We start from the raw sequence: 13166 nt of genomic DNA, 5'->3' as shown, positions 1-13166 counted from the left end.
GCAACATCATTTTCTACTTTCTACTTTCATCTTTCCAACCATGACTTATTATGGCACAATCGGCGATAAACTAGTCTACTGTCATGCTAATACTCTTCGCCACAAAAAAGACAGATACAGTAAAGAGAGAAGCCCAGGACGAGAAAGAGTTGTGTATCGCTTATTGTTGCTAATGTAATTGAATATAGTTCCCAGGACACTAGGAGAAAATAAGTGGGGAAAGTTGGTAAGAAATCACATATTTGATGGCAGCATTAGTAAAGGAGCTCTTCAGTTGCAGCCGATCCAGTGTCTAAAACTGATTAAGGCAGATCCTTCCTCTCCGTAGTGGACTCTTTAATGATCTGTGAAAGAGAGATTGCACAGGTTAGTATTAGCTGAAACAGAAAACACAGCAACAAAATTAAACAGATAAATGAACAATTCTCTAATGCACAGATGCCCAAACCAGTGCTTGCAGGGTAAAGTTGGCCCATGATGATCTTTGATTTGGCCTGCCATGCCATATCACACAATAAATGTTTTGTTTGATTTTTGCTTTGAAGTGTACAGAATATTAATGAATTAGATTTTTTTAAATGGTTACACTTTACAAGATCCCGTTAGTTAACATGCACTAACAATGGAAAATAATTCTAAAGCATTTATTAATTTCACTTACCTAATGTACACTACCGTTCAAAAGTTTGGGGTCAGTGAGGATTTTATTTTTATTTTTTGGAGGAAAGAAATCAATACTTTTATTTATCAAGGACAGTAAAGACATTTATAATGTTACAAAAGATTCTATTTCAAACAAATGCTGTTCTTTTGAACTTCCTATTCATCAAAGAATCCAAAAAAAAAAAAAAAAACTGTACAACTGACAGACCAACAACTGTTTCAACATTGATAATAATAATAAATGTTTCTTGAGCATCAAATCCTCATATTATACTGATTTGTGAAGGATCATTTGACACTGAAGACACTGACACTGGTGATGCTGAAAATTCAGCTTTGATCACAGGAATAAATTACACTTTACTATATATTCACACAGAAAACAGCTGATTTACACTGGAATAATATTTCATACTATAACTGATTTTTGTTGTATTTTTAATCAAATAAGCACAGCCATGGTTAGCAGAAGAGAATTCTTTTAAAAGTATTTAAAATCGTACCGACCCCAAACTTTTGAACGGTAGTGTACATTTCAACATTTTGTATATGCTATCTGTTTGTATCTGTTTTGTATCAAAGTTGTATCTATTAATATTATTTAAAAGGCTTTACTGTCCATTGGAGCTAACGTTAACAAATGGGACCTTATTGTAGTGTAACCAAAAATATATATAAACTTTTACAGAAATGGATATAATGCAACATTTACGTTTGGCCCATGACCCTCATGTACATCTGCTCAAATGTAATGTATGAAAGATAGAATGAACGAATCAACAAATGAATCAATAAATAAACAAAATGATCAATTATTTCATTGTGCTGTGAGAGAGATAGTTATAGATAGAGATAGATTATGGCGAAGTGCATTCATGTGAAGTGGATTTCAAAAACTTGAAATGGGTATTTTTAAAGGTTGATGAACAGCGTCCCCTAGCAGCGTGTTTACCTCTCCGTCACGAGTCTCAACAGTTCGCACAACTATGCTCCTCTTCACATGTGCCTCAGGAGTCAGCTTAGTGTCCATGCTGGTGTCTAGCAACACACACACACAATTAAATAGAGAAATTTAAATCAAGCTGTAATCAACAACTGGATGATGAATTACTCACCTCTAAACTGTAAGTTGGTGAAATTCTGCACCGGAACAGTGATTCTAGAAGAGGTGGGAGAATATTAATTGAATCATATATGAATTAATTTAATCAATGTGGTTCATGCCATTTCTCTCCTCCCCTCACCTGCTTTCTTCTCCTTCGAGCAGCTTCCGGTAGGTGGCAATTTCGATGTCCAGGGCCAGTTTTACATTGAGTAGGTCCTGGTACTCCTGCAAATGTCTGGCCATCTCCTCCTTCAGCATATGGATCTCGTCCTCCAGACGAGCCACGGTGTCCTGGTAACCTGCCGTCTCTATGGCGAAACGCTCCTCCATCTCTCGCAGCTGACGCTCCAGGGACTCATTCTTAAAGATTTGAGAAGATTTTAACCCATAAGAACCCGGACCAATTTCCCCTTATAGGAAAATTATGGGGCATATAAAACAGACTAAATGGACCACTTAAAACATGTTTCTGCCGTTGTTTTTTAAATACAACCACTCCTTGTCAAAGATCTGTAATGGTACATATATGTCACATTGGGCGTTTATGATGCATTTTTAATGTTACATACTGTATATGTCACATTGGGCGTTTATGATGCATTTTTAATGTTACATATATGTCACATTGGGCTTTTATGATGCATTTGAAAAGAAAATAATTTGGTCAGTTTTCTTGCTAAATAACATTTTTTTTCTGTTTATTTTCTTTTCCACAACATTTTCTAAATTATTACTTTTCTGGGAAGATAAAAAAAAAAAAAAAAACTTTTTCAGATGTAATAGTTTTTGCATTTTATTTGCTTTGCCACATATTTCAAAACCACACAACTGTGACCATTACATTTTACAACAACTGTTTTGTAACATCAAAAGTCAACCTTCTCAGGTATACGGTTTAACCAGAAATACATATTTTGATTATTTTTTCACAACTCGAAAATGTGCAAACTGAATAAAAATAAATATGGTGTTTTGTACCATATGTTGCATAGCTGTTTTAGTTACAGATATGCAACATATTTTCAAAATACATTTCATAAAAGGGTAAACTCTAAACCAACTTTCTTTAGTTAATGATCTGTAAGACTGGGGCTTTATTATTGCTGTTCATTGATTCAAGTAATTTTTTGGACATTTGGGTATAAAGTGTTTTAATTCTACAATATATGGTGTAAAAACATCTGAGTGCTGCCCTTTTCAGGTTGAACGGTGGCTACTGCAGTTCAATTTTCAATTTGTGGTGCCCTGTGACGTAAGCAGGCACAAGCTAACCACACCCTTGCCTACGGAGAGACCTGTCTCAGGTGCACGCCCCTCCCTCCGCTGGCCTCTGCCCACTTTTCCAGCATTTTTCAAATATTGCCAGTGGGTGGAGTCAGGCTCTGACCAGGGGTTTAGTTACCCTTTAACAATGTTATTAATTTGACATTTTTTTTTGTTTAAAATATGCTTTGAATTGAGCAGCAGATTATATATAATACTAAAATAATTGATTCAGCTAAATTATTTGAGCAGCTCATTAGCATTTTTCTTATTGTGACACATACGTCACATCAAAATTCCACCTACTGTTTTACTGTTAAGAGCCCGATGTGACACATATGTCACAACAACATTTTCAAAACTTGTTTTATATCAATTTGTACAAGAAACGTTTTAAAATCAGGTCAAGTGTAATCTAGGATATGTTATTAAAACATTAGAATTGTTGCATGTGTTGAAACATACCTTTAGTAACAAAAATAAGCGTCTTTAAAAAGTGCTGACACTGCAACATGTGCACACCAGACAGGCCACCATTTTGGAAATGTTACCATGGCAACAAAAATGCACACATTGTCACATGACTGAACCTGGATGTTCCTTATTATGTCCCTTAGGGACTTCCTGGGTTGAAAGTGAGGTATAATCGTTTAAAAAAACCTTTTCCGATGATCATTAATGTTTGTGACACCCACGTCACATCGGGTTCTTAAGGGTTAATGCGTGATTTCTCTGCTGCCAAGTACTGTGGTCTACAGTCGTGACTGAAAATTAGTAAGTTAAACTTAATAAGTTTGGCGGCAGGTGAAATAAAACACTTACAGACCCACGAAGAGATTCCAAGTCACAGGTCATGCCCTGAATCTGCCGACGATACTCATTGGCCTCCTGCTTAGCTTGTCTCAGAGCCTCTCCGTTCCGATTGGCTGCATCAGTCAGATCAGCAAACTAATAAAATACATAATACATTTTTCTTATTTATTTACTTATTTATAGTAATACACTAAAAAAGAAGCCCCGCACGTGACATGCGGACAAATGTATAGGACAAACGTTTTTTTGTTATATTTTTGAAAGTAGTCTCTTAATCTCACCAAGGCTGCATTTATTTGAAAAAAAAAATACAGTAAAATAATAAGTAATAATAAATAAGAAGAAGAAGAAGAAGAAGAAGAAGAAATGATTTTAGAATGATTTCTGAAGGATCATGTGACACTCAAGACTGGAGTAATGATGCTGAAAATTCAGCTTTACCATTAAGGGAATAAATTACATTTTATAATATATTACAACAGAAACTAGTTAATTTAAATTGTAATAATATTTCACAGTATTTCTGTTTTTACTGTATTTTTTACCAAATAAATCCAGCCTTAATGTATCTGACCGGTAATTTGTTCCCACAAATTATGAATTTGTACCATCTTTTTAGTAAATCGTGGCCACGTTGTAGCCTACTTATTCGCTCCCTCATTTTGATTGAACTAAAACAAGGGAATGAATCATTACAATGTGGCCATGATTTAGTAAAACAATTCTTAATTCATGTCCACAATTTAACTCAAATGATGTAATGAATTAATAAAATGTGGGAATGAATTCTTCATTTGTATAATATTCCCCCATACGTCATGTGCGGGGGCTCTACAACAAAAAAATTGGTGTAGAAACAATTTTCACTCAGAAATTGTTAGTAAATTTCACAATTAATTACAAAGAAATAACTTTGAAATAACATTAAACATGAAATTTTAAAGAAGAAAGACTGAAATAGTATTTTCTTGTAAAACACACTCCAATAATATTTGTTTTATTCACAACATTGAAAAATATTTTTTTACAGTGCAGTAATTTTATAATATAAATAAATATAAATTAATTTAAATTAATTAATAATAAATAATTAATTTATTTGTTTATAACTATCGTCTTTAACTATAAACTCTCTATATAATATTATAAATAAAATGTTCCTCTAAAAGAGAAAAGCCCCTAAGGAGAATGCATGTGTGTGTGTGTGTGTTCATGTAACCTTTGAGCGATACCACTCCTCAGTCTCCTGCATATTGGAGGTGGCCATGGTCTCAAACTGAGCTCTGATCTCTTTCAGGGCAGTGGTTAAGTCTGGCTTAGACACATCCAGATCCACATGAACCTGTTGGGCCATCAGCTGCTCATGCAGCTCTCTCATCTCCTGCACAGAGGAAGAAAGAGGATAGAACGTGTTAGAGAAGTTTCCAGGTGAGGGAATACAATGGGTTTTTTTTACAGCACGGTGTCCGATCAAGTCTGATCTTTACTGTCCACGCTGTAATTTTCCAAGCAATGAAATTGTAAATCTGTTTGTTCAGTCAAAGTCATCAGAATCCATTACAGCTACAAATAGCCAGATTAAATTAACAGATTTGAGACAGATATGCCAGTTGGAGTAAAATCTAAGAGACAGGGAAGAACTGAACATATGGAGATAGTGAGGAGAGAGTGGGAGAGATAACAAACCTCCTCGTGGACCTTATTCAGGAAATTGATCTCATCCTGCAGAGCATCAATCTTCCTCTCCAGCTGTACACGGTTCAGAGCCGCTTCATCCACTTCCTGGAATCAAAAGTGAAATTCATGACAGCAATATGCGAACTCATGAATGAGATGGGAATGGAGTGGTTCTTACTTGTCTGAAGGTGTTGAGGTTATTTTCTGCCTCTTGTCGTAGGGCAGTTTCATCTTGAAGTCTGGAAAATGGATAAAAAAAAAAAAAAAAACAGTTACCATTCCTAAAGTGAACTATCTCACAACCTAAAAAGGATTCTATCCTAAGTTCAACAAACAACTGTAACCACATATTCAAGATTTGTGACCAAAATAACCCCAGATCCAAGCATTGGTGTATTTTCTTATTTTCCCTCCATCAGGTATATGTCTGATGAAGGTCATGGGACCGAAACATTGTGAATAAAACTATTTTAATATGTGTAAAAAAAGCCGGCGCGTCGATATCGCCTGCATACAAGAAACTAAATGGAAGACCGGGTAGACCCCCCAGACCGGGTGCACTGAAGCCGAGAGCATCTCCGGATCGGCGGCGACCTCAATGGCTATGTTGGGGCTGCGCGAGACGGGTACTAGCAGGCACACGGCGGACAAGGCTATGGCACCCGAAATTAAGGGGGCGATCAAATTCTTAATTGCGCAGAGGCCCACGATCTGGTCATTGCCAACACGTTTTTCAAGAAACGTGACTCCCATCTCGCCACTTATATTGACCCAGATTGATTATTGGCTTTTACGACGGCGCGACTTCAAGCTGGTCATGGATGCCAAGGTGATTCCATCTGAGACAATTGCCTCCCAACACCAGCTACTAGCCCTTGATCTCCGGCTGAACCTCGGCCTCCGACCCTGCGCTCGACTCACTGGTCCTGAGAAAATCAAGTGGTGGCGCCTTGGTGCGACGAAGCCAGGGCGACGATTCGTAGACAAGCAGGCCTGGTGGTGGACCTGACGAGGTTCAAGAAGCTACGAAGGCGAGGAAGGCTGCGTTCAAGTTGTGGCGTGTCTCACGGGTGGCCGACAACTGGCATGAGTACAGACGACAGAAGTCGATTGCGAAGAAGGCGGTTGCTACCGCGAAGGCCCGGCACCACGCCGACCTTTATGCAAAGCTCGACACGCATGAAGGAGCCAACCGAATCTACAAACTCGTGAATGCCCGCCATTGCTCAACACTGGACATCAGTCAAGTAATGAATATCAAAGACGCCGACCACCAAGTCCTCCGTGATCCCCCCCACCCCCGCCATTTTGCAATGCTGGAAAGAGTACTTTGACTCGATGTGCAACAAGGAATTCCCGCATCCACTGATCACAAGTGCCGCCCCCCATCCCCGGGCCGGTACCGCAGATCAGCCCTGCCGAGGTCGAGCTCGCCTTCAAAAAGATGAAGAAAGGAAAGGCCCCGGGACCCGACAACATTCCCACTGAGGCGTGGAAGCTACTCGGACGCCAGGGCACTGAAGTCCTTGCCCAACTGTTTAATAAGATCATTGACGAGGGCACCACTCCCTCAACGTGGGCTGTCAGCGTTACGGTCCCGATCTGGAAAGGCAAAGGCGACTTTGGCGAATGCAACACCTACCGCCCGATTCGCCTGCTCTGCTATGCCATGAAGATATTCGAGCGCGTAATTGACGCCCGCCTCCGGAAGATCGTCTCCGTCAGTCCCAATCAGTGCAGATTTGTTAGAGGAAGCGGCACTACTGATGCGATCCACGCCTTTAGGCTGCTGCTGGAGATGCACCTGGAGAAGAACCAGCAAGTACACATGGCCTTTCTCGACCTCGAGAAGGCATTTGACCGTGTGCCCCGGGATCTCATCTGGCATTCCCTCCACTCTCACGATGCCCCCAAAGAGTACGTACGGTGGATCCAGCTCCTCTACACCAACACCACCAGCGTCGTCCGATGCCCCGCAGGCCTGTCCGAATCGTTTCCGACCACCGTCGGCGTGCACCAGGGATCTGCCCTCTCCCCGCTCCTTTTCATCGTTTGCATGGACACACTGCCACGGGGGATATTCAGGCGTCTCAGCCCTGGTCACTTCTATTCGCAGACGACATCTTCTAAGCTGATGAAGCCCGTCGTGGGCTTGAACGTCAAGTGCAAGACTGGAATGAGCGGTTGGACTCGCACGGATTGCGCCTCAACATCAAAAAGACTGAGTATATAGAGTGCGGACACCAGACCGACGGGACAATCAGAGTTAGAGGGCAGCCATTAAACAAAGTCACCGAATTCAAATATCTCGGTTCGCTCATTCGGAGCGACGGCGACTCCCTCACTGACGTCCGAGCCCGAGTCAACACGGCATGGTTCAAATGGCGACAAGTCACGGGCATTCTCTGCGACCGCCGAATGCCCATACCACTCAAGGGCAAGATTTATAAAACCGTTGTACGCCCAGTCGCATTGTACGGTTCCGAGTGTTGGCCAGCCACCACCAAACATGAGCAGGTCCTCCACGTTATGGAGATGAAGATGCTCCGCTGGTCCCTCGGCCTCATGCGATTCGACCGCGTCATGAACGAAGATGTCCGAAGGCGCATGGGCCCATAGTTGATAAGATGCGTGAAGCCCGACTCCGCTGGTATGGCCATGTCGTCAGAAGTGGCGATGAGACCGTGTTGAAAACGGCCTATCATCAATCACCACCTGGACAACGACTGCACGGCCGGCCAAAGAAGCGGTGGCTCGATCGTCTGGCAGAAGACATGCACGCAGTCAATGATCCCCTGGATCGAGCCAAGTGGCGAAAAGCATGCGAGCAAGCGGCACCTATACAAATATGGGATACACGCTAGAATATGTGTAAAAAAAAAGTGAATACAGCTATTTTGATACATGTGCAAGTACTGATAGTGTGCGGGATATCTTTTTTTTACGGTTTTGATTTTTGACTTTTTTCCCTATCTATCACCTGCAGATGTGCGAGGGTAATTGTTGATTGCTTATTTTCCCTCTTAAAAGTTTTTTCTTTATATATATTTTTAGAAAGGTTGGGTTCTAGTTATAAAAATTGTGATGTTTATTCACTTTTTTGAAGCCTTCACTTAAGCAGCATTCCCAGCAAGCTATATTTATCTCACAGTGCCAATGACTCACTTATAAAGACAGTCACTTGTTGCCACCTACTACCATAACGATAACCTGCAGAAAGATTTAATGTTCCCATATGAAAACTGACAGACTGTCTGGAATAGTTGCAGGACAGTTGCCCTCCAGGACTGAGTTTGGATACTCCTGACCAGACATATAGAATAAAAAAATACAACTAAAAATGTACTTGTGGTAGGCTTCATTAATGTTACAACTAACCCAGAGTCCATGAACTAGCTCACCTTCCAGCTAACAGTTAAAACATTTGCACTAACAACTTGCATGAAAAATATCTAGAAATATCACAAAAATATGAAAAATATCACAGACACACAATAAACATAATTTAACTTTGATGAGTTTAACTACAATGCAGAAATATCCATAATAAAAAAGTTTTAAAAAGTGTCTTACATCAAAAAAAGAATTTCTGCTCTAAAATCTACTGTGTCTTCCACAGGGCTCTTCGTTCTCACATGTGGAATAAGGACTAAACCGAGCATGTGTGAAGTTAATCAGGTGATTTTATAACTTGTTCCTGATTGGAGAAATTGGAAGTGTTATAATTAACCCATGTTACAATCATCCCGCTCTCCCTATAAAACTTATCTTTAAAAAACACACAAAAAACAATACAGTATATATGCTATTCTATCTGTGATGACATGAATGTTATTTCCCCAAACCTCATTCCTAAATAGCTATTTGTGATAAATCAGTTATGGCAGCTGTAATGAAAGGCTCAGTGGAGGGGACCTATGGTGGTGTGGTGAGACCTGCAGGAGGGGGCAGGACAGGGTTCAATGGATCACTCATGCATCATTAACTGCTCACACACACACACTGCAACAGCCACTCTTTCCCACGGGGTGGAGTATATGCACACACTTTCATGCACATTCTTCTAAACTGAGCAGCTACACCTGACACAAGCAGTCCAATATACATCAATGCAAACAATTCCAAATAAATAGTGCCTAGTATGAGCATACAAATATGTACATGAAAAATAATCACTTTGAATTCAGATACATCGCTCAGACCTCCTGCAACTTCACTTTTTTTTTGTGACCATGGTCCATGAATAAAATTCTATTTTGCATCGCTATTACTGATGTTCCATCAAATATTAACAAGGAAGTAAATAGAGAATTACAAGTGACATTTTATATAAAAACATATACATTCTCATGTCTGTTGTATTTGATAAGATTCTTTGTTTAAGTCACCATTGATTCCAATGAGTTGAAAGTTGAGGGTTTGGAATTTGATTGAAAAATGTGGTTCTTCTCTGTCATACCTAACAACGGGGCATCTGCACTGGGTGGGTTCAGCCTTTGTGGAAGCTGTGCTGCTGAGGTATTGTGCCCCTCCCTGCCCCCATAGTACTCAGTGGATCAGGCTTTAGTTTAAAAAATAAAAAGGCAGTGTGGGATTGAATGAGCACGAAATGGAGAGCCTCTCATTGAAAATGGGTTTGGGTGCTATAAATTCACTAGTAACATTGTAGTTTTGGCAGTGATGTGGAAAAATGCTTAAGGCGCTGCAGTTGTTTAATTTTAAGAGATTATCTACCCATAAGACAGCAGTACTTAAGGGCAGGTTAATAGATGGTGTTTCTTTGACATGGCTATTGAGCTGTTTTTGTGTCATTGTTCTCCTGTTGCTCTTAGCGTTCTTCTTGGCATGTCCTGGAATGCGTGACACCTCCACCCCAGCCAGACACATCTAATCGTACACAAGTACACCCTATTTACTTTGACAAGCTGGTTAGAGTGATTTTAACTTTGTGTTGTCAATTTTTTTCATCATGACACCAGTAATTTAAATCAAGGTATCAAGGTATATATTCCTCACTGGGTCTCTGATTAATTGTATCGCTTTCAAGACAAGTGTCTGCCAATAGTATAAATGTGAAGGTAATGTCAATACAAGACAACTGGGATAATCAGAAGTTACCTTGAAGATGAAAGTTTATAAAATTTTGAAATGTTTAAAAAAAAAAAACATTATTCCTTCAATTTGTATATTAATCCCGCTCAGTATATTCTTCATTCACAGATAAAAAAAAAATCCCTTTTATATAATTTTTGGGGAAAAAGTAAAATATATGAATTTGCTTTAAATATATATATATATATGTGTGTGTGTGTGTATAGTACAGTATATATATATATATATATATATATATATATATATATATATATATATATATATATACTGTATATGTTTATAAAAGATCTATCTGATAAGATATAAGATATATCTATCTGATATATTCCCAATATATATTCAAATAATTGTTATAATATTTAATTTCAGGTTTTTGTTTTTCTTACTGTTTTCTCATCATTTCTACAGACCCCTAAAACTAGTATGAAACCCCCTGTTTTAGACAAACAAGGTGCAAGATATAAAATATTTATCATTTTTATGTTTTTTTAATTATTTTTTTTAGTTGCATTGAAAATCCACTTTGCTTTAAACTCTGGGAGAGCCCTTTGAATGGGCATAACACATCTGTCCTTACCTATGTTTAAGAGTGGCCAGGTCTGAGGCCAGGTTGTCCTTTTCTATCTCCAGTCTGGCTTTCCCAGCGTTGAGGCCGTCCACCTGTCTGCGAAGCTCCCTCAGCTCCTCCTGGTAGATGTCCCCCAGACGACTGGGCTCCTTCCCCCTCAGCTGGTTCAGTTCTGCCACCAGCATCTTGTTCTGCTGCTCCAAGAAGCGCACTTTTTCGATGTAGCTGGCGAAGCGGTCATTCAGCCCCATCATCTCCACCTTCTCATTGGTGCGAGTCTCCCGGTACTGGGCCTTCAGCAGGGAGTCCGTCGGGAAGTCCAGCCGCTCCCCGCCCAGGGACAAGCGTGAGGTGGACATGGTGGCTGGGCTGGAGGTGTGGTGGCGCGGGCTGCTGTGGAGGGACAGGCGGCCCGTGCTGAGGCGGCTGGTGATCCCCACGGACGGGGAGCCGCCCGGTGTCCCGAAGCGCTTTCGGTAGGATGAGAAAGCACGCTGGGGTTCCATGGCAGAGGAAAATGAGACAGAGTGTGGGTGAACTTTGGGTTTTTATAGAGAAGGTGGGGGAGAGAGAGGGGGTCCAATAGGGAGGGCAAAGGCCAGGGATGTGAGCCCGGAATTGTTTGTGCTTGTCCACCCAGTCTCCTGACTGCCTCTTTTCACTCTATTTGGTCTGTCTCTCGGGGTGTGGGGTGCACCGTGTGTGGGGAGGGGACACAGCCAGACAGAGAAAATCCTATTCATGCCACTGCTGGAACACATACACACAGAGACAGACTGTAATGGCACTGATGTTTGACTGTCACTTCAATTCTCTCTCTCACCCCATAATAAAGTGCAGCTTTGTACCTCTTCTGAGTTAATTTGAAGTTCCTCTCCTTCTCAGTCACAGTTTTTCTGCCGTTCCAAGAGTGATTTTAATGATGTCACATACACTGGGGTGATTACGTAATTCTTCATTATAAATAGAGTCTAAAGCTCTCTTTTGTGCTGATTTGGGAACATCAAACACACACACTTTTCAGCACCACTGTTTACCAGAAAATGTTGTATTCAGAGGATTTGACTTATTCAGCTTTACACAACTCACAGTACAACTATCAAAAGGAATCTTTACCTAACAATCAACATTATGTCACCATTTTGTCACCCTCATGTCATTCCAAACCTGTATGACTTCATTTTTCTGTGGAACATGAAAGATGATATTATGAAAAAATGCCTGAGCTGCCATAAAATTAAAGTAAATGGAGACCAGGGGATGTCAAGCTAAAAAAAAAAAAAAAGCACTGTCAAAACCACTGTTGTTATTGTTAACTAAAATTAAAACTATTAATAAAAATCCTTTTCTTAAATTAAAATAAAGCTGAAATCAAATAAAATATAAATATTAGATAAACCTTTAGAAATGTGAAATAAAGATAAATTAAAGCTAAATAGAAATATAAAAAATAGAAACTAATAAAATGACTTAAACTCAAATTAAAATGAAAACTGACAAAACAAAAATAATAGTATATTGTGGCGATTTATAAATAATAATAAAATAACGTATCAAAGCATCATGAAATTAGACTATATATCCCATCTGCTGTATTTCAAGTCTTCATACGATAACTGTGATAAATCTGAGCCAATATTTAAGGAAAATCTTGCCTTGAAAAGCTTACTTGACAAATGTTTAAATAAATGTAGCTTGGACATTTTGCTAATAAATTTATCACATATATATTTAAATAAAATAAAAACATTATTTAGAAATATAAAAATGTAACAAACATCCAGTCAAAAGAACCAAAGACTCACTGCTTTGCATCATTATGTATTACTGAAGTGCAAAAGATATAGGACACAAATGGTCTGGCTTATGCCCTTGTCAGCAATAGAGGAGTGTATCAGTGGCAGAGAGACTCACAGCCAGAATGAAACAACACATCCACCAAAACAGATTTGTAGGGGATGAGCT

The 13166-nt window shown here is 39.6% G+C and overlaps 1 protein-coding gene across 1 annotated transcript; it reads right to left on the bottom strand.

Moving 5' to 3' along the window:
- Nucleotides 1–202: 202 nt before the first annotated feature.
- Nucleotides 203–11765, bottom strand: gfap (glial fibrillary acidic protein). The gene is made up of 9 exons (XM_056238083.1): nt 11211–11765; nt 5700–5760; nt 5531–5626; nt 5064–5225; nt 3854–3979; nt 1908–2128; nt 1779–1822; nt 1616–1701; nt 203–344 (listed from the first exon to the last, which is right to left on the bottom strand). Exons 1-9 carry the CDS (start codon nt 11705–11707, stop codon nt 303–305), a joined length of 1335 nt encoding a protein of 444 aa, XP_056094058.1. The 5' UTR covers nt 11708–11765; the 3' UTR covers nt 203–302.
- Between the last annotated feature and the right edge of the window lie 1401 nt (nt 11766–13166).

This window comes from Rhinichthys klamathensis, unplaced genomic scaffold (assembly GCF_029890125.1).
Source record: "Rhinichthys klamathensis goyatoka isolate OS25496 unplaced genomic scaffold, OSU_Roscu_1.1 h1tg000507l_1, whole genome shotgun sequence".
Lineage (NCBI taxonomy): Eukaryota > Metazoa > Chordata > Actinopteri > Cypriniformes > Leuciscidae > Rhinichthys > Rhinichthys klamathensis.
Note: the sequence above shows the minus strand (reverse complement) of the source record. Positions and strands in the feature narration are given on the sequence as shown.

What these genes read in the sequence shown, in the direction of transcription:
- gfap (XM_056238083.1), bottom strand. Translation starts at nt 11,707, where the DNA reads ATGGAACCCCAGCGTGCTTTCTCATCCTACCGAAAGCGCTTCGGGACA. An exon ending in CTGGCCACTCTTAAACATAG is followed by an intron (nt 5,761 to 11,210) that starts GTAAGGACAGAT and finishes TCCATTTTCCAG; the next exon opens with ACTTCAAGATGAAACTGCCC. An exon ending in AGGAGTGGTATCGCTCAAAG is followed by an intron (nt 3,980 to 5,063) that starts GTTACATGAACA and finishes GTATTTTATTAG; the next exon opens with TTTGCTGATCTGACTGATGC.